The following is a 21265-nucleotide window of genomic DNA, read 5'->3' on the forward strand; positions in this document are numbered from 1 at the left end:
AGCCTCTCCTCCTCCTCCTCCTGCGTCTTTGCATCTTCCGGTTTTATTTGTTTTTGTCTATGTGTTTGTTCGTTGTTGTTAATGTTTTATTTTGCCTTTTTCGTGTGCTGTTGTTGATATCGTTACAGCTGCTTTCCCGCCTTGTGTATCGTGGGGTTTCTTCTTCCTGGTGGTGTCATTGTGGCAAGTTTCTCTTTGTCCTCTTCCACTTCTTCTGAACGAGTTCGCTGCCGATCCTGCCTCACTGTCCTGAATTCGCCTCCCCCTTACCGTCCTGCTGCTATCAGCACTGTCGTTATTCTCGTTTTTACTTTGTTAAAAATGTTGTTGCATGCACATTTTCTGCCCTCGTTGAGAAAAAGATCGTCGGTGAATCGTTCTCGTATGGCACCCTGGGCTCTCGAGACAAGAAAAACGACAATCAACTAATCAACCATCTGCCATCCTTCGCAGTTTTTGCCACTTTCAGTAATGTCGTTCTTGTCGCTTCTCCTGCCTTCTTCCTCTTTCTCTCAATGTTTTGCCTGTAGTTTCCTCCCCACCCCACCCCACCCCACACTCACACACACACCTCCACCGACCTCCCTTCCTCTCCATTTCTATCTGCTGGCCTCAGCAGTCAGTGAGTTTCGTTGTCGATATTGAAGAGATGTCTGAAGGACACCCAGGCTCCAGTACTCCGCGCTGTCCTCAGTTAAACTGTCTCGCTGCTGTCTAGGTGGGGCCATGCCTTCTTTACCTCCAGCATCTCCAGACAGAATTCCTGGCGCGGGGTGCCCGTCTCAAGCTGCCCGGCTCACCCGTATTTATGGCCCGAGGTGGCCCGATGGGGTTTTATTGAAGGCTGGCTTCATGAAATATGGATAGCCAGCGGTGACTGAATCGATGGCAGGCTAGTCGGAGCGATGCCAAGTGTTAGGGGGTCTGTGCGGAAATATGTCATGCACGGGTCGCTGACTCGGGTGTTAGGATATCTGGTGATTTAGCTGTTCAAGGTTGCACATTTTTGTTGTTGGAAGTTTGTTGGGCGCCTGGAAAGGAGAGCGTGGTTTGGTTTGGATGGGACGTTATTGATAAAGTGTCTATTTTAGTGTTGTTCTCTTGTCTATATTTGTTGCCCCTCCCTCTCCTCTTCCATTGTTTACTTTTTCTTTGTCTTCTTCCTCCGCGTTCTCCTCTGCTTCTTCATTTCTGTCTCGCTGTTCATATTTCTCATGTATCTGTCTCTGTCTCTCTCCCTTTATCCTTGTAAAATAAAGTTCGTTCGTTCCTTCCTTCCTTCCTTCCTAATACACACGCGCACAGAGAGATAAAAACACATTGAAAACGAGAGAAAGACAGACAGAAACAAATAGAGAAAGACAGACAGAGACAGACAGACAGATAGATAGAAACGGAGAGACAGAGACGGGGTGGGGGGGGGGGGAGAAAATAGTGGGAGGCAGAGGTTGGTGGTTTGGAAGCGGGGATAGGATGGACATGGAACATGTAAAATCGCCAGACACGTAAAACACCCCCACATTAAAAGTAAGTACCCTCAGACGACCTTCCACTCTCACAAGAGCCGCCAGCCCAGACGACTTTCACATTAATGCAAATCCTAGGCCAGTGTTCTGTGGCTGACATAACATTACCACCATCGTCTCCCGGGCTCAAGTGGGCACAAATCTTAGCCATACACCACTCTCCATTTTTGAAGGCCGCGTGTGGACATTAGGACGCGACCCCTAAAGCCCTACTTGAGACAAGCTGTTGATGACAGTCACCACCACGAACGCGGCTCACGTCAAGATGATAGCCTGAAAACGTCGCTGCTCTGCCACTTTCTTGGCAAAGATGATATCCTCAAACCCATTCAAAATTTGTTTTGAACAAAATACTGTGTAAACCAAATTGTTAGATGCTCTCATTTAGATGCAAAATCCCGGGTAGATTATTTTTGTGTGTGTTTTCGTGTGCAACGATTGTATTGTAGCCAAAATGAATGTCTGAAAGGAGAACGAGTTAAAATGTACAGATGTTATGAACAGCAAATCAGAAAAAAGTTGAGTTTTTAAATATGGAAGCCTTTCAATGTCTAAAAAAAAAATATGAACATAGCAGGTCTAAAAAGGAAAGTGTACAATTTCTGATGGTGCAAACAGAAAACCGGACAAAGAGTTGTTGGGCCTCAAAAGGGTAGATTAGTGTAGGTAGTCCTAAAACAGGGGGTCGTGAAAAGATAAGAATAATAAGAATAAGAATAAGAATACTTTATTATCTCATAGAGAAATTCAGGCGTGGTACATAACAATAATACAAACAGGACATTGTTTTTACATAAGACATATAGCACTATATAACAGGGCAGGTTATAAACACACCTCCCACATACCTCTCTGGCCATTCCTTGCATTGTGCTTACGCATTCAGTCATGAACACATCCATGTCTCACTTAAACATCGCGGGAACGTCTTCGCAAGTCTTAAGGGCAGAATATACCTGCGCAGTTTCAGCGGCACAGACGACGCACTACATAAATTTTTTATTGATGCTGCGATAGGTATTATGATGACTACTTGGCCTGTTTTCCTTTCACGCAACGTGTCGCGGGCTGGGATAATCTGCAGTGCGTCGTCTGTCCTGCTGAAGTTACATAGGTGAGCGCCAGGCCTTAGTAGAGCCAAAGATCTTCAACTGCTATGCTAGCGGTAGAAGATCTTATAGGTAGAGCTCTGAATCAGTGAATGCCTCAAACACTCGCCGCTCTCTGCCAGGTGAAGGTGATATCCTTCGGCCTCTTGAGAGCGCCACGGATCAAGCTGCAAGGGCTCAGGGATAATCTGTGTGGAGAGGGCTCGTCCCGCGCCCAGACTCTGGGTCACTGCAGGATTAAACAGCTAGAGTTACTTACCTCCAGAGTTATCTCGCTTGGCGACTAGAGTTTCCTCCCTTGTAGGGCTCATTGAAATGACCCGCCCTTGTCTCTCGCAGCGCCTGTCGGTCTGTGGTTTGAGTGGTGTCGGGACACACTGCGACTTGATCGTGCATTTCAATTGCTTAAAACGTCTTTGATTACTTATGAAACGTCTTTTAACTTGTTTTTATCTCAACTTCAGCTACCGGTCATGATACGGATCGGTAAACTCAGTGTGCGATGGATAAGGGTAAGGGTAAGGGTGAGGGTAAGGGTAAGGGTAAGGGTAAACACGATGTCAACCCGTTGAGTGGGTTTTTTTAGTATTTTTTTTAACGCGTACAATATTCATTTTCGAGAACCGATAGCTTTCTTCCATACAGTTTGGTGTGCGTAAATGGGGTTAACACACAAATAGACTTTATTTGTCAATACCAACCTACCAACCTACCAACCTACCCATTCCTTGCGCTCTTTAACGACGCCCAGCGAACATGCAAACAATATATTAAAGACAGAGAAATAACATATCTTCTAAATAATAAATAATATAACAAAACGACTTGCGACTGTTTCTTGTGTGTGTTGAACAAAACAAAACAAAATAAACAAATAAACAAACACAAAATACTTAAACTGTTTGTGTGTTTTTATACGTAAAACGGTATTCCTTAGAACTGCTTAGGAAGACATCAGTGCATCTTCAAAGGCATAAAATCTACTCTAACGGAAGCAGGGTTGCGCAGTGCAGTCATAATTTTACATCTCTGTCAGAATTACGGACAGGTAGAGGGGTAAAGTCAGGTCTGTGAATGACAGCTCGCCCGGCTAACCCTTCATCCCTGTCCCCAGACACCGGAAACGGAAGAGGAAACTGCATACGTTTAGGATATAATTATATACACATACATAGGCTTACACATACATGTACACGGAGAGGACCTTATTTGTCCAGATGTCTTGACACCAAATCTGGCAGGGCTTCATTCTTCTTCTTCTTATTCGTCCAGATGTCTTGACACCAAATCTGGCAGGGCTTCATTCTTCTTCTTCTTATTCGTCCAGATGTCTTGACACCAAATCTGGCAGGGCTTCATTCTTCTTCTTCTTATTCGTCCAGATGTCTTGACACCAAATCTGGCAGGGCTTCATTCTTCTTCTTCTTATTCGTCCAGACGTCTTGACACCAAATCTGGCAGGGCTTCATTCTTCTTCTTCTTATTCGTCCAGACGTCTTGACACCAAATCTGGCAGGGCTTCATTCTTCTTATTATTATTCGTCCAGACGTCTTGACACCAAATCTGGCAGGGCTTCATTCTTCTTCTTCTTATTCGTCCAGACGTCTTGACACCAAATCTGGCAGGGCTTCATTCTTCTTCTTTTTATTCGTCCGGACGTCTTGACACCAAATCTGGCAGGGCTTCATTCTTCTTCTTATTCGTCGTCCAGACGTCTTGACACCAAATCTTGCAGGGCTTCATTCTTCTTCTTATTCGTCCAGACGTCTTGACACCAAATCTGGCAGGGCTTCATTCTTCTTCTTCTTATTCGTCCAGACGTCTTGACACCAAATCTGGCAGGGCTTCATTCTTCTTCTTCTTATTTGTCCAGATGTCTTGACACCAAATCTGGCAGGGCTTCATTCTTCTTCTTCTTCTTCGTCCAGACGTCTTGACACCAAATCTGTCAGGGCTTCATTCTTCTTCTTTTTCTTCTTACCTTGACATACAAAATCAGATAGACTGCCAACGTTCAGAATGAAATAAAGAATGATAGGATTATGATAGGATTATTGGAACGTTTATTTTCTGATACAAAAAGAAAACGTTCAAGTCACTGGAACTTCGAGCCAATGGTCCCTAAAAGCGGACAGACAGATAATCACGTATTCACTCATAATTATGTAATACAACTAATTAACTTAGCTTGGAAAATCTTCCATGTCGCTAGCCAGTCAATGATCACTGACTAAGTTCATTATTTGTATTAACGTGTTTGTCTGTCTGTCCACTTTTAACGACCATTGGGTCGAAGTTCTTGTGACTGTAACTTTTTGTAAATTAATGTCACTCGATTAATTTTTCATTGATAAAAGTGACTTCTATCAGATATAATAGAATAAGGACTGGGTAGTGAGCTTTGGATTTCCAACACCAAACTTGAGTTCACAATTACCGAAGAAGAAATTTAAAGCCTGGCTGCCACGCGTATTTGTCGTCCTAATCTATCACCAGCTGAACACCGTGAGAGTTATTGTGCAAGATTGCTCGTAGAGTCATCAACATCTGGTGTAACCCAACCCTCGTCTGTTCTCCTATTTTCGCTGCACTGCCGAGACTCATCAATCAAATGACGGTCATTCGGGGCCGTGTGCAAAGGTGTCACGTGACGGTTAGGTGTCGTGTGCAGCCAGTGTCTGTCACTGTGCCGTCTCAATGTCTTCTCTTTTATGTTAATCTGTCGGCTGTATTCCTTTAGCCGTCTATGAAAATATCCTTTTATGTGAGCGCGGAGGTTTAGTTTTATGTCTTTGTCCGTTGCCAATGATATGAACGAGGGAATACGACCATGAACAAAAAAATCACTTATGATTGATGCACAAAGAGGACAAACGAGTGTTGGCGACAGTTTGGCGGGGAAAGTTGGGACTGTGACGAGGAAGTAGATCTGAACAAAGAAAAGGCATGATGTTTCCATTCCTATCATAACTGCCAGAAAATCATTCAGCACAATCAATAAATTATGATTGTATGTGTTGAATTTGATTGTATAAGCCTATAATTATTCCATTTTACTTATAAAGTGATAATGCAGTGACTGTCTGTCAGTAATTAACTGAGTAAAGAGTTAACATTTCGGTGGCATTTGGCTTACGATCCAAATCGGCTTTAACCGTAAATCAAGATGGCGTTGGCTACCGAGACAGTGGTTTGTACAAGAGATGGCTACATGTGTTTCATGCAGCGGAGTTTTAAGAGTTAAACTTTGCAGCGTTTAATTATTTCTTCGCATATAAACGTCCAAAGCCTTTTAGTGGTTTCTTCGTGGTTGCGTTTGTTGGCCGTGCCCTGCCAAGGATAGGTTAATGGGTTATGTGATTTTATTGTTGCAGATCTGCATGCTCTTCGTGTATAGACCCGTTGTGCAGAACTGTCTGGGTGTAAAACTTTATTATCTGCATGTGTCAACGAAGTTATTGCTTCTGCTTGGTGCGCTTTTTGTCTTAAATCTGAGTTCATGGCCGTTCCACTGAAATCAGCTTACCGTTGGTAAAGTTACACCCAAATCTTGCTTGGGGAAGAGAGAGAGAGAGAGAGAGAGAGAGAGAGAGAGAGAGAGAGAGAGAGAGACAGAGACAGAGACAGAGAGAGAGAGAGAGAGAGAGAGAGAGAGAGAGCGCGTGCGAGCGAAAAAAAATCGATCAGTGGATATTTGATACATAAGGAAAGAGGCTTTAGACACACGCCTAATCTTACAATCTGTCCCTACTACGTCTAAAACACAAAAACAACCATGATAATACTTCAGTTCTACATTATACAGTTCAGTTAGAAAAAGAAAAAGAGAAGGAAACAGGGACAAAGCCAGAGAGAGGGGAGATTTAGGGTGGATCCTACAAGCAGAACTGATTGTGATCTGTATATAAACTTCCTCTCTCTTCTTGGCAACGGTGCAAACACCCCATGTCTTGCCTGTAGTGTAGCTGTGGGCAGGAAAGACTGGCCTTTGCAACCATGTTCTGCTTCAAAAAGATGCTGAGAGCGCAAAGAAAGAATAACGTAGAAGTGTAAATTACATGTACTGAGGTTTGCTTTTGGTTCGCTGAGACATTTTGAACGTCTGTTGACAATGGCTTGACTTGGCCTTTTGTCTCGTTTGAGACTGAACGTTGGTGACTTTTACTGAGCTTTGCAATGCCTCAGTGTGGTCGGTTGAGTGCAGGCATAGCCTGGCCTTCCTCTCACAACCCCGAACAAATCTTTCAAGTTTGAACTCGATAGAACAACGAACAAGAAAAAGAAAAGAAAAAGCCCACTTTTGTGAGGATTTGAGTTAACAGGAAGACAGTTCTTTGAAAAATGCTTCCGGCTTACACCGCTTTAGAGTTCAAGTTCAAGTTTAGTTTAATTTAGTTTAGTTTAGTTTAGTTTAAGTTAACTTTCCTTTCCTTTACTTTACTTTTAGTTTTGTTTCGTTTCGGTTCTTTTAGATAAGTCTAGCCCTACCGATTATATCATTAAAATTTAAAGGTGTAGGACGCTTTCATTGTCATGGTTTAGTTAAGAGGTGAGGCGCTCGTCATTGAAGAAAAAAGTGTCGTGTAGTGTACTTATTTCCAGCGGATGGAAGGGCGGTGTCCCACTCTTCCAAACATAAAGGGGTGAGAGTGACGGGGGGGGGGGGGGGGGGGGGGGGGGGGGTGACGAGCCGATCACAAAAGAGGAATGCTTTTCCGCTCTTCTGCCCTCCAAAAACATGAAAATGAAAAGTGTAATATGACCCGTTTGTTTGACTTAGCTAAACAGCGGTTAGCCGAGACTGATAATGCAATTTGCACTGACTCCGTGGCCGTCCCCGACCCAAACCTGAAATGAATGGCGCCTCTCTCCGCCTCAAAGACGTTGCCTGGCTCCGATGTTTGTTCGCCTAATTTCCCATTGATCTCTGGCATAATTCACCGCAGACGGTGCGCCTGCGAATAAATAGGCCCATCTCGGAATCAAAGACTCAGCAATTTCCATTTCCTGCGTGCTTATCTGATGTTTGAACGGCTTGGAGTAGAGCGCGCAATGCCTGATGGGAAGACGCCACGCGCTTTGTTTACAATATTGACTGAGCGTCCATTAAGATAGAATCTCGTGTAAGTAAACCTCACTCACTTGGCTGGGCTGATCAGATGTCGGGTTTGGCCCAGGACCTTGCGTTTCCTTTTTTTTTTTTTTAACAGGAAGATCGTATAAAAAAGCTTTCGAATCTAGCCAAGAATTGTGACAGAAGTAAGCAAGATGGGCAAGACAGAGTTGTTTGTGTCACCATAGCTTTTTCTCATCTGAGCTATATCAAACTTCTCTGCATGCATAAAAGACAAGAAAGGTTAGTTTATGAATCATTTCGCTATAAAAACACAACCCATGAGTCTGAAACATGATTCGTTTTGAAAAACAAAGGGAAGGAAGCGCTCTTCAACACGTGCAACAGTGTACGTCACAGTGTAAGTCACAGTTTAAGTCACAGTTTAAGTCACAGTTTAAGTCACAGTTTAAGTCACAGTTTAAGTCACAGTTTAAGATTCTAGTTTTGTTTTGTTGATTAAACGTTCCATAATTTTCATTGTTTTATAACTCTTGATTTTTGAAACATTTGCCGTCTGTCTTCTTCGGATATTTTTATCTGCATACATAAACAAAAAGTTTGACTATTATTTTAACACGCACTTTCTGTTGGCTCAAAAAAAAAGAGCACGATCTCTTGTGCTTTATACTCTCTCGGTCACAGCAAAAACTTAGACGGAATAACACCACTCTAAAAAAGCGTAAACATTAATTGCATACATAAGCAAAGATAACTAAAGCATCTCATCTCTCTAATACCAAATATGCGCTACTGCTACGCTACTAAGCGAAGGATATGTTTGCTGATACTCTCTAACCAAAGCAGACCCTCCCCCCCCCCATCCATCTCTCTCTCTTTCTCGCTCCTTCTCTCTTTCTCTCTCTCTCCCTCTCTCTCTCTCTCTCTCTCTCTCTTTCTCTCTCACTCTCTCTCTCCCTCTCTCTCTCTCTCTCTCTGTCTCTCTCCTTCTCTCTGTCTCTCTCTCTCTCTGTCTGTTTCCCTCTCTCTCTGTATCTGCCTCTCTCTCCCTCTCTCTGGCACCACCACCCACCCAGCGCCCATCCCCCATTTCCCCTCCTCTTGTCCCCATTCCAGTTCGATCAACTCTTTTCGCAAATCTCGCACTTTTCTATCAAAACTCGCACCGACTCACCATGCCGATCACGACCCTTTAATCAGACCGCTGACGGGGTTCGTAAGAGGGTAGAGTTTGTCTCGCAAGTTCGGCTGAGGGTCTGGCACTGGAGAGGAACAGAAACAAGTTCTCTGGTTATACAGTATACACGAGTGGGGAAGGGGGTTGAGCCAATTCTCAGTCAGTCAGACAGGCAACTGATTATTGATTTCCAGGAAACAGAGCTACAGAGGGGTGAATGGTGGTACAGTTTGGGTGGGTGAGATGTTTACACTGAAAACCAATTTATCGGCCCAAACGATCCTTCCCCTGTTCCCTTTTCCTTTTTTTGTCGGCGTTGCTTTCCACGCAGTTTTAGGAACCGAAAGCCTATCTGTTATGGGAAGGACTCCAACACGGTATTTCTTTGTGCCCGTTTGTAGTTTTGCAGTGGTTTTGAGTTAATTTGACCATACGTATTTGAAGAATGAGGACACTTCTTTACTTTATTCTTGCTGTCCGCATATAATACATCTCAGTCGCGTTACTGCTTGTTCATTCACAGTTTTAAAAGGGCAAAGATGTCTCAAAAAGCTCGTCTCGTCAAACCATTAACTTTACCGCTTTTTGATGGAAAATAACATTGCAAAACGCAGAGGTTGAGGCAGACAATTCATATCAGTGCAAACATAACGAATATTTTCTCTTTATCTTTCGCAATGTTGTTATTGTTTGATTCGAGTCTAAGTTTCGTTACTTCCGGTCTGCGTTATCGCGCTTGTCGTTCCAGTCTACGCATGCGTGTGTGCGCGTGTCACTGTGTGTGTGTGTGTGTGTGTGTGTGTGTGTGTGTGTGTGTGTGTGTGTGTGTGTGTGTGTGTGTGTGTGTGAAATACTCGCCTGTTTCTTCCTGACTTCCCTGGTCAGTCAATAAAATACTCACCCTCTTTTGCCCTCTCTTGAAAATCAATAAAATACTCACCCTTTTGCATCGTTTGTCTGCCTACAGGTGTGATCATCTGCGAGTGCACGACTCAGGAGTGTCTGGACGAGGGGACGGACACGTGCTACGCTGACCACTTCTGCTACTCCCAGTACTTCAAGGACACGCTGACCCACGGCTGTATGAATGATCGGTCCTCCCTGCTGTGCGAGAACCACAAGCCCAAGGGTAAGGGCATCGAGTACTGGCCGTCCCTCTACTGCTGCAATGACCGCAACTTCTGCAACAAGGATGTGACGCCGACACTGCCCGCTGATGAAGGTCAGTTTGAGTTGTACAGTGCAACACCCACAACAAATTGCTGCAATTTAAACTACAAACAAATCTCAGAAAGCACCCACAACTCAACTGGGAAAAAACCCACCCAATGTACATCTGAAAAAACACCCACAACAAATCTGAGATAAACGACCGCAGTACAACATGCGAAACTGAAACAAGCACGGCACATCTGTGAAAAACAACCATTACACGTCTGAGAAAGACGCCCACAATACATCTGAGAAAAACACCCACAACTCATCTTCGAAAAACACCCACAGCACATCTTGGAAAGCCACCCGCAACACATCTGAGAAAAACACCCACAACTCATCTTCGAAGAACACCCACAACTCATCTTCGAAAAACACCCACAACTCATCTTCGAAAAACACCCACAACTCATCTTCGAAAAACACCCACAACTCATCTTCGAAAAACACCCACAGCACATCTTAGAAAAACACCCACAACTCATCTTGGAAAGCCACCCGCAACACATCTAAGAAAAACACCCACAACTCATCTGAGAAAAACACCCACAGCACATCTTCGAAAAACACCCACAACTCATCTAAGAAAAACACCCACAGCACATCTTAGAAAAACACCCACAACTCATCTTGGAAAGCCACCCGCAACACATCTAAAAAAAACCCACCCACAACTCATCTGAGCAAAGCATCCATAATACACCTGAGAAAAACACACACAAAAAGGGTATCATGTATCGAGCGAACGTTGCATCATCCTGAACTCAGGTCAAAATGAGTTCGGCTCATTCTCTCCCTGGCAGGATGCCTTGAGTTTCCTTGTCTGGCAAGGAAACCGATTTTTTATTTTTTTTTAATTTTTTTTTTATAACATATGTAGAGCTTTTTGTAATGTATTATTGATATAAGCAGATTCGCGATCGTCGATAATGATTTTTCATGGTGTTTTGTAATTTTTAAATTACAAAGGAATTGATATGTAAGACAGTTTCAAGCGAGCTATTTTTCGCGGCTGTATTTACTGTGCAACCAACTCTAAATATGGCAAAAGTGTCACGTGATAATCAACCGTTTGGTTTCGGCGCTCACTGGAGCAGACGATTTTTTCTGTAACCAGTTGACAGTGATGAAACCATATATTACGGTCTCCTTCCGGCAGCGGTCCCAAAATTTCGACTTGTTTTGACCTTAGAACGATGTCTTTATCATAAGACATAAGACATAAGACTTTATTTCAACCATGTGCAGTACATTAGGGACATGTTTTGGCCAGAGTACAATCAATCAATCCATACATGCCCTTCCAAACATCGCTTGCAATCTCAGTCACACACACGCTCACGCACGCCCGCATACATTCCCCACACAGAACCCACAACAGCACACACGCGCAAGCATGCTCCTCCTTAACAAAACGTGAAGAACAGAACGGAGATCACTGTCGAAGTCGGCCAATCTGCAATCATTTTCGTCTCGCGAACACTGATCTCAAATTTAGATCAGTGCTCGCGAAAAACATATGGGAGATAACTCTGTATTTTTGTTTTGATAGATTCGCGTAGGACTGTAGCGTCCGGTCAGAGAGACAACTGGCAATAGCCGTGGAGCGATGCTTATCAGAATGACGTTGCATAGCATGCACACCGTTTCTCATCATTTAATGTCACCCCATCATTGTTGGCCTCGACTGATCAGCCGCAATTGTTTGCCTCACTGTGTAAAGGGAAGCAACTCTTCCCCTGCCAATAACAGTCCCGACACTGTTTATTCCAAAAGTCGTCTATTAGCGAGTTATCTTTCGTTCGTTTAGGTTGCACTAGCAGGTTATTTTACGTTCTGCATTTGGGGAGTTGGTTACTTTATTTACCTACGTCTCTGTCTGTCTGTCCGTCTGTCCGTCCGTCCGTCTGTCCGTCCGTCTGTCTGTCTGTCTGTCTGTCTGTCTGTCTGTCTGTCTGTCTGTCTCTCTCTCTCTCTCTCTCCAAAGCCATTTTCATGCATAAATTGTATTACGGTAAAGTGCCGATTTACATTACATCATTATTTGATAAAGCTACCCACAGATATGGGTCGGTCAACTTGATCCCACCGATTCCACGAATTGACCTGTATAAGACCAGTCTTGCCTTTTCGGGTACTTCAGTTTGGAATTCGCTTCCATCATCCTTTAAGCACTTAAAGTCATTAAAAAGTTTTAAAAAATGTGTTAAAAACCACTTAATGTTTGAGTAGTTTAACGCCTTTTGATTTGCCATACTTAGTATTACGTCAAAATATGCTGTGCATTGTATGTTCTGAGCATATTTTTGTTGTACTATTGCTACATGTTCGATTGCTGCCAGCTTGTATTGATAATTACCTGCATAGTATGCATTTGATTTTATGAATAACCACATATATATGCTCTTCATGCCTCATCTTCATCATCATCATTATCGTCATCATCATCGTCATCATCATCATCATCATCATCATCATCATCATCATCGTCATCTGTATTATCACGTGCTGAAGTTTTCCGACCTCCTTTTGTTGGTTAATTTTTAACCTTTTAATTTCTTAATTATATAATTGTGTGTCTATGCGTCCCAAGGACAGATTGTAAGAAAAGGCGTAGCCTTAAATCTTAATCCTTTTTAAATAAAGTTCAATTCAATTCAATTCAATTCAATTCTCTCTCTCTCTCTCTCTCTCTCTCTCTCTCTCTCTCTCTCTCTCTCTCTCTCTCTCTCTCTCTCTCTCTCTCTCTCTTCGTTCGTTCGTTCGTTCGTCCACCCCCTCCCCCACTCTTTACCCAGTCCGCGTCCAAATACTTATTGCTGTTTCTTTTATTGTCTCTCTATTTCTTTCTGTCTCTCCCTAGCCTTTCTTATCCATCCCAAACCCCATTGGAATCAACGTTTTAAAGCTCCAGGGATGGAGCGAGGGGAACACTGCACCAATGCAGTCACGCCATTGCCTTTGATGTGGGGTCTGTTTGCGCACGTTTATGAGCCATAATGTCTCGGTTTACCTGCCATTACGTCTAGCGGTGACCTCCCTTCCCGTTGCCAGTTGCCTGCCAGAAGAATGCGGCAGACTAGCAACTCATCCCCACACATAAAACTCACCGCCCGATGATGGTTCGACTACTTTTTAGCTCTCAAGTTTTCTCTTGGCATTGTGTGGAGTGACACAGGCTTGGGGGGAAGAGAAAGATTGTTATTGTCTCCTCGTATTATTTTCTGCAGTCTTTTCTTTTTTTTCTTTGTTTTTGGATCTGTTTTTGTCTCGTCAGTCTGTTTTTCTCTCTCTTTCTCTTTTTGATGTACACAGATCCCTTTACTTATTTTTCGTGTGGCGTTTTTTTTTATTTTTTTTATTTTTTTTTTTAACAACAAGATGGTTTCACCGGGGTTTTCCCTCGCGCTTTACCTTAAGTCAAGTACTATAGTTGAGTGCTGCTTAAGCATTTCTCAGATGTCTAGGTGTCGCTCAAAACGTGCAATAAGAACAGCGGTTCAGCTAACTACAAACAAAACAGAACAAAAGAAAACACCGGTCACGTTAATTTTTTTTTTTTAAACAACGCCCAAAACTTTAACGCAAAACATCCACCAGTTGGTCTTACAAGCTGACAAATTTTGCTTTCCGGTGCGTACAGGTTTCAATCGGTAAAATACACGTTTCAGTCGAACCTGCTCTTGCAACCACCTCTCGAAAGCGACCACCTGCCCACAACGATCACTCCTAAGGACGAGATTGTCTTATATTTTCATTATTATTCATCTGTCGATAGCGACCACCGGTATATAACAACCATGTTTGGTCTGCCCCTTTGGTGGTCGATATAAACAGATTCGCCTTGACTGTACCGTGAACTACCTTGTAAGCGGCCAGTACCGAGCAATCGCCCACCCCCTATACTTTGCGTCCAAAATTGTGGATATAGGGTCCTGTACCTTGTAAACGCCCACCCCCTATACCTTGCGTCCAAAACTGTGGATATAGGGTCCTGTACCTTGTAAACGCCCACCCCCTATACCTTGCGTCCAAAACTGTGGACATAGGGTCCTGTACCTTGTAAACGCCCACCCCCTATACCTTGCGTCCAAAACTGTGGATATAGGGTCCTGTACCTTGTAAACGCCCACCCCCTATACTTTGCGTCCAAAACTGTGAATATAGGATCCTGTACCTTGTAAACGCCCACCCCCTATACTTTGCGTCAAAAACTGTGGATATAGGGTCCTGTACCTTGTAAACGCCCACCCCCTATACCTTGCGTCCAAAACTGTGGATATAGGGTCCTGTACCTTGTAAACGCCCACCCCCTATACTTTGCGTCCAAAACTGTGGATATAGGGTCCTGTACTTGTAAACGCCCCCCCCCCCCCTATACTTTGCGTCCAAAACTGTGGATATAGGGTCCTGTACCTTGTAAACGCCCACCCCCTATATTTTGCGTCCAAAACTGTGGATATAGGGTCCTGTACCTTGTAAACGCCCACCCCCTATACCTTGCGTCCAAAACTGTGGATATAGGGTCCTGTACCTTGTAAACGCCCACCCCCTATACTTTGCGTCCAAAACTGTGGATATAGGGTCCTGTACCTTGTAAACGCCCACCCCCTATACTTTGCGTCCAAAACTGTGGATATAGGGTCCTGTATTTGTAAACCCCCCCCCCCCCCCCCCTATACTTTGCGTCCAAAACTGTGGATATAGGGTCCTGTACCTTGTAAACGCCCACCCCCTATACTTTGCGTCCAAAACTGTGGATATAGGGTCCTGTACCTTGTAAACGCCCACCCCCTATACCTTGCGTCCAAAACTGTGGATATAGGGTCCTGTACCTTGTAAACGCCCACCCCCTATACCTTGCGTCCAAAACTGTGGATATAGGGTCCTGTACCTTGTAAACGCCCACCCCCTATACTTTGCGTCCAAAACTGTGGATATAGGGTCCTGTACCTTGTAAACGCCCACCCCCTATACTTTGCGTCCAAAACTGTGGATATAGGGTCCTGTACCTTGTAATCGCCCACCCCCTATACCTTGCGTCCAAAACTGTGGATATAGGGTCCTGTACCTTGTAAACGCCCACCCCCTATACTTTGCGTCCAAAACTGTGGATATAGGGTCCTGTACCTTGTAAACGCCCACCCCCTATACTTTGCGTCCAAAACTGTGGATATAGGGTCCTGTACCTTGTAATCGCCCACCCCCTATACCTTGCGTCCAAAACTGTGGATATAGGGTCCTGTACCTTGTAAACGCCCACCCCCTATACTTTGCGTCCAAAACTGTGGATATAGGGTCCTGTACCTTGTAAACGCCCACCCCCTATACTTTGCGTCCAAAACTTTGGATATAGGGTCCTGTACCTTGTAAACGCCCACCCCCTATACTTTGCGTCCAAAACTGTGGATATAGGGTCCTGTACCTTGTAAACGCCCACCCCCTATACTTTGCGTCCAAAACTGTGGATATAGGGTCCTGTACCTTGTAAACGCCCACCCCCTATACTTTGCGTCCAAAACTGTGGATATAGGGTCCTGTACCTTGTAAACGCCCACCCCCTATACTTTGCGTCCAAAACTGTGGATATAGGGTCCTGTACCTTGTAAACGCCCACCCCCTATACTTTGCGTCCAAAACTGTGGATATAGGGTCCTGTACCTTGTAAACGCCCACCCCCTATACTTTGCGTCCAAAACTGTGGATATAGGGTCCTGTACCTTGTAAACGCCCACCCCCTATACTTTGCGTCCAAAACTGTGGATATAGGGTCCTGTACCTTGTAAACGCCCACCCCCCACACTTGGACCCACGGGGTAAAACACAAATGTTTTTTTTTCTTATTGTTTTTAAAATCCGCAGGCAATACGGACATGTTATTCGAGTGAATGGTACTTTCAGCTAAAACTATCCCTGGTGATTGTGTGTGCAGAAGGCAAGCAGCAGCCCAAGCAGAAGAAGCAGCCAGTCCCCCAGCCCCAGCCAGTGGCACCATCAGAACGAGAACGCGGAGACCGCCAACACGACTCTCAATACGACCCCCACGACCTCCCCCCGGTCCGTTGCCCGGACAACAACAACAACGACGGCGACAACAACAGCAGCGAACGCAACAGCAGCGGCAACAAAGTGATCAACCCGATCTACATCGCCGTGCCTGTGGCGGGGGTGTGCGTCTTGCTGGCTCTTGTCATCTTCGCCATGTACCTTCTTCGTCGTCGTCAGCACTACGACAACTACCACCACTACCATGACCACCTCGCCCTCCCCCCGCCGGGACACGCCCACAAGCAGCCTGGGGGAGGAGGGAGCGGGGTGGGGGGAGGGGCTGGAGGAGGGGGTGGTGTAGGTAGTGGCGGGGGCGGGGGAGTTCCTCTGTACCACCATCACCACCACTGTGACTGTATTTGCAAGAAGGCGCTGCCTCCTTGCGGGGGGAAAGTGAACAGGTGTACGGACAGCGAACGATCCTCGTCCGGCAGTGAGACAAAGCTTTTCCTGCAGGCTTGATCCGATGCCATCACCAATACTGTGTGTGTGTGTGTGTGTGTGTGTGTGTGTGTGTGTGTGTGTGTGTGTGTGTGTGTGTGTGTGTGTGTGTGTGTGCGCGCGAGTGTGTTTATGCGTGAATGTTTGTGGGGAGGGGGTTACACAGCGTGAGTGTGCGTACAGACGTTGGAAAAGAAAAGACGCGAGGATGAAGACTGCTTGGATGAGTGCATGATGCAAAATGGATGCTATATATATAAGTATGCAGCTGTATGCATGGTCTATTGACGTGTGTGAATAAGAATGAACGTGTACACGGTTCGTCGATGGATGATGACATGGCAGACTATGATGGCGTGGTTAAACGCGAGCAGAGACTGTCCTACAGAGGCAAGGACTTCATACAGCCATATTTTTTGTTGAACAGGTGTGCGCGGCATACAATAGTGTTGAACGTGATTTTGATGAAAAACGACGTGTGAGAGCAAATACGACTCGGCGAAAAGGGACTCAACACGTGTGTCTTGCTGGCGTGGATGTGTGTGGTCTTAGCCACAAACGGGGCACATAAGAAAAAGCTGCGCTATCTGGTGGTGGCAGGCAGGCACTCACAATTTAGAGCAGCAAGACTGCATTCCCCTGCAGGACATGCAACGTAACAATGTAATGCCCTCATGCCGTGATATTGTATCGTCCAGGGAATGTTCTCAGTCGCAATGTAATGCCCTCATGCCGTGATATTGTATCGTCCAGGGAATGTTCCCTGTGCAGTCGCAATGTAATGCCCTCATGCCGTGATATTGTATCGTCCAGGGAATGTTCTGTCACAATGTAATGCCCTCATGCCGTGATATTGTATCGTCCAGGGAATGTTCTCAGTCACATCACAGGCATAAACAAGATGGTCGTGGCAGAATAGCAGCAGCTTATAAAGTTACATGCATATGTACTACGTACGTAGGGGAAGGGCTCCTAATATGGACCGGCTCCTAATATGGACCACCTCCTGTTCTGACAAACTAACGGCGCTAGAGCGCTCACATTTTTTTTTATTGACTGTCTTCACCCTCTCTGGACAACTTGTACATGTGAAAAGAGTTGCAGAAACACAAACCTCAAAACCGTTAGGCGTTTTCTCTTTTTTTCACTTTTGGCATGGTTCACTCTAAATTTGCCACCTAAATCGGACTCGTTTCAGTCCACAGCCAACGCTTTTATAACACAAAAATTGCTTTATATGACAGCTAAGACCGTATTTGTTACAATTTAGCAGTCTTGACCCCGAGTTTCTCCTGCAAACAAAAAATAATAGCAAAATCTCAAAGTATGTGTGAGTCCCCTAATATGGACCACCTTCAACAAATCGAAGAAAATAAAAGCTAAAGCCTATTTTCATTAATTCATTAAGAAGCTTGCTGGAAATAACCCATAACTCGCCCTCGAGATTTAAAAAAATATAACAAATAGTTTTCTTTTCGTGGAAGTTGATAATTTCACTTAATTTCACTCTGTTTTTGATAAGCTTCTATAGTTTCCTGGTGTGCTTCAAATAATGCTCTCATCAACCCGAAACAGCTAAATCTAAAGCATATTTGAATTAGTATGACTTGAACACTAAGTTGTATCATGTTATTTTGAAGTATAGGGAACTTCTTACAGTGATTCGTGAAGGCCGCTTCACTGGTCCATATTAGGCGCCCAGGCTCCTAATATGGACCATTTGTGATTTTTTCTGTATTTAATTTTTGCTGAATATCTATTAAAGCTATTTCACTCTAATTAGGCCTAACGGTTAACCTAAGAGAGAAGGACTACCAAACACAAAATGAAACTTCTTCGCAAGAAAACAAGCTAGTTATCAGCATGAAACAAAAAGTGGTCCATATTAGGAGCCCTTTCCCTACTACAGCGATGCTCCAACATTTGACCAAATAAACTGCATTCAGTGCGAATGAAGCTGTTCTCACATCATGTCCCTTGTACAAGACGCTACAGCGATAACGGTGATCAGAATGTAAGCGAGACTGAACTTCAAGACGCTCTTGACGAAAGTGCAGAAACTAAGTCTTGTTTTCACATCAAAGAATGGACATAAAACGCTCGCTGTTTTAGCGACGACAGTGCTGCGTATCGTTCTTCACACTCGGCATCTTCAGGCTCTGAAAAAAATGTGTGGCATACATCTGATATTCGTAATACGTCATTATCATCGTTTGTGTTGGACATTGTGACGTCATTTGCTATGTGACGTTGGTGTGCTAGATGTGACGTCATTTTAACATTGCTCTACCTCCTACGGACTTGGCGGAATCACCACTGATTTTGCTGCTTGGAGTGCGGTGTGCTCAATTTGAAAAAAAAAGTCTGACATGGTTGATGTCCAAAGTTTCCCAATACCAACCACCTGTATTCTTTGCGTGATGCCAGGTTAACGGTTGGAGCGGTTGATTGCGTATAAGCACTGTAAATGGTTTTGTTTGATGTATTTGTTTATTTCTCCTGTTGCCGATGTTGCTATGTATTGTAGGTTTTGTGTGTGTGTGTGTGATGAATGTGTAAAACGTTTCTGTGAGCGAACACACATACACACACACACACAGACACACACACACACACACACACACACACGCGCGCGCGCGCGCGTACAAACGTACACACACACACACACACCACACCACACCACACCATACACACACACACACACTCAACAGGGGTGGGACAGGCCCAGCTCAAAACATTGTAGGCCAATATGAGTTTGGAGCAGATCAGTTGTGAGATACCATCCGCCTCAGCGACAGTGCGAGGCTAAATCACGCACCGAACCTCAACCGATACCGGCGCGGTGTGTGTGGACAGTAGCATGGTGTAGCATGGTGTCTGACGGGCAGGGTTACAGGTTAGCGTGATCAACCATAACAGCCCATACCCTCCACACAATCTATTCCTATTGTGACCCAAATGTGACTGCTGCTACCTGCATTAAAAGTTCAAAAAATGTGATTCAACCTACATCTATCTGGTATATTTTCATTCTTCTTCCTTCACAGTTTGTTCAAGCAAATATAATGTGACGTCTTAACTTACAGATTAACGAGGTGAATCGGTAGGTGAATCAAATAAAATGATGGCATATTTCTCTCATATTTTGCATTTTGATAATACAATATTTCATAAAGCTAAAAAACAAAAGATATCTGTAAAAGGCGTTTCTGAGTTTGTAGTTCGCGATGAAACTCTTGAATCTCTGTCAGCGAAATTTAGGCCGGTAGACAGTGCACGCAATAAAGTAAGAAAGGTTTGCATACAGCGTCCGCTTACGAACATTAAACTTTATTGTCCTTTCGTGCTAATTTATGAGCGCGTGGGACGATATCCTTGTCTAATTGGAGTTAAAAGTTCAAAGGTATCAGAGGGTGATTATAATAAGCCTGTTGTATACTCAAGCCACTGACACAGCAGTGAGATAAACGATAAAGTTTCATAAACACTTGTCAACTTTTCAACTCTGAGGTAAAACAAGGGAGGAAGATGTGAAGAAACCTTGCCATGTTTTGTTTCCCTGTTGTTAGCGCTATTATGTTCACGAGAACAGTGCTTCAATACTTCTAACTCCATAACGAGGGCCACTGAGTTTCTTCGGTTCGAAAAGTCAGATTTCTTTGCCACCAGACCCTGGAGCAATTTTTTGATTAGTGCTTTTGTGAACAAGAAACAATTAACAAGTGGCTCTATCCCATCTCCCCCCCCCCCCCCCTTTCCCCGTCGCGATATAACCTTCGTGGTTGAAAACGACGTTAAACACCAAATAAAGAAAGAAAGATTTGCCACCAGAAAAAAACACCATTCTGAGTGAGAATAAATAATTGTTAGCAACTGACTTGTGATAACCGCGTCGTCTCGCAATTGTGGGCAATAATTGTGTGCTCTAGATTTAATTGGTACCATTTTGACAAAGCGTCCAAATACAGGAAAAATAAACCTTTATTTTGTTGAAGAGATTTGAGATTGATTGTCGTCATGTTTGTGTAGGAATGACGAGGTTCTTTTCGTAGCTGTTGAGAACAGCAAGTGATCCAACTATCAATTTGTTACCTCGGCGAGGGGTAGGCGGTGGAAGGGGGGGGGGGGGTGTTAGGGGTAGAGAAAGTGTCCTCATTTTATAAACATACATATATATATATATAGATATGTAAGTATAAATCCGCCTATAGGGCGACCATTGTAAAAAGGGGTTTTATGGCTACCAGTGCTATATCTGTTGTTTTTAAAGCAAAATTAACAAAATTTTGTAATTACATTTGCTAATTGACCTACACTCAACAGTCATGAATTGACTGTGAAAATCAGTCAAGATTAAGATATAGGTGATTTACATCGTCGCCCTAATGATGATGATATGTTTACACTCAGTTAAAAAAATATTTGTATAAGTATCGTGGTTGTCTAAAGACCCTTTTTTGCAAAGGACGGCCTAAGTCTCAAAATCACTTATTCAATTTTGTGCTCAAACGGTAAATCCCAACTTGATGCGATTTACAAGCAAGATACGTTAGGCACTGTCTCCTCGATAGCGCATGGGGTCAAGGTTGTCAGGCCAATGGAATTGGAGAAAAAGACGCCAAAACTTAGGACGACCGACTTTCGGTCGCCCTAAATCGAAAGTGTTGTAAAATG

The 21265-nt window shown here is 44.0% G+C and overlaps 1 protein-coding gene across 1 annotated transcript in view; it reads left to right on the forward strand.

Moving 5' to 3' along the window:
- The window catches only part of LOC138981293 (uncharacterized), a 90791-nt gene extending 70077 nt beyond the window's left edge, over positions 1-20714 (forward strand). Inside the window, exons 2-3 of the mRNA XM_070354155.1 lie at positions 9855-10109; positions 16035-20714. Coding sequence (XP_070210256.1) covers positions 9855-10109; positions 16035-16612 — 833 coding nt within the window. The 3' untranslated portion in view covers positions 16613-20714. The remainder of the gene's footprint in view (positions 1-9854; positions 10110-16034) is intronic.
- Positions 20715-21265: the final 551 nt, after the last annotated feature.

The sequence above is a fragment of the Littorina saxatilis genome, linkage group LG12 (genome assembly GCF_037325665.1).
Source record: "Littorina saxatilis isolate snail1 linkage group LG12, US_GU_Lsax_2.0, whole genome shotgun sequence".
Lineage (NCBI taxonomy): Eukaryota > Metazoa > Mollusca > Gastropoda > Littorinimorpha > Littorinidae > Littorina > Littorina saxatilis.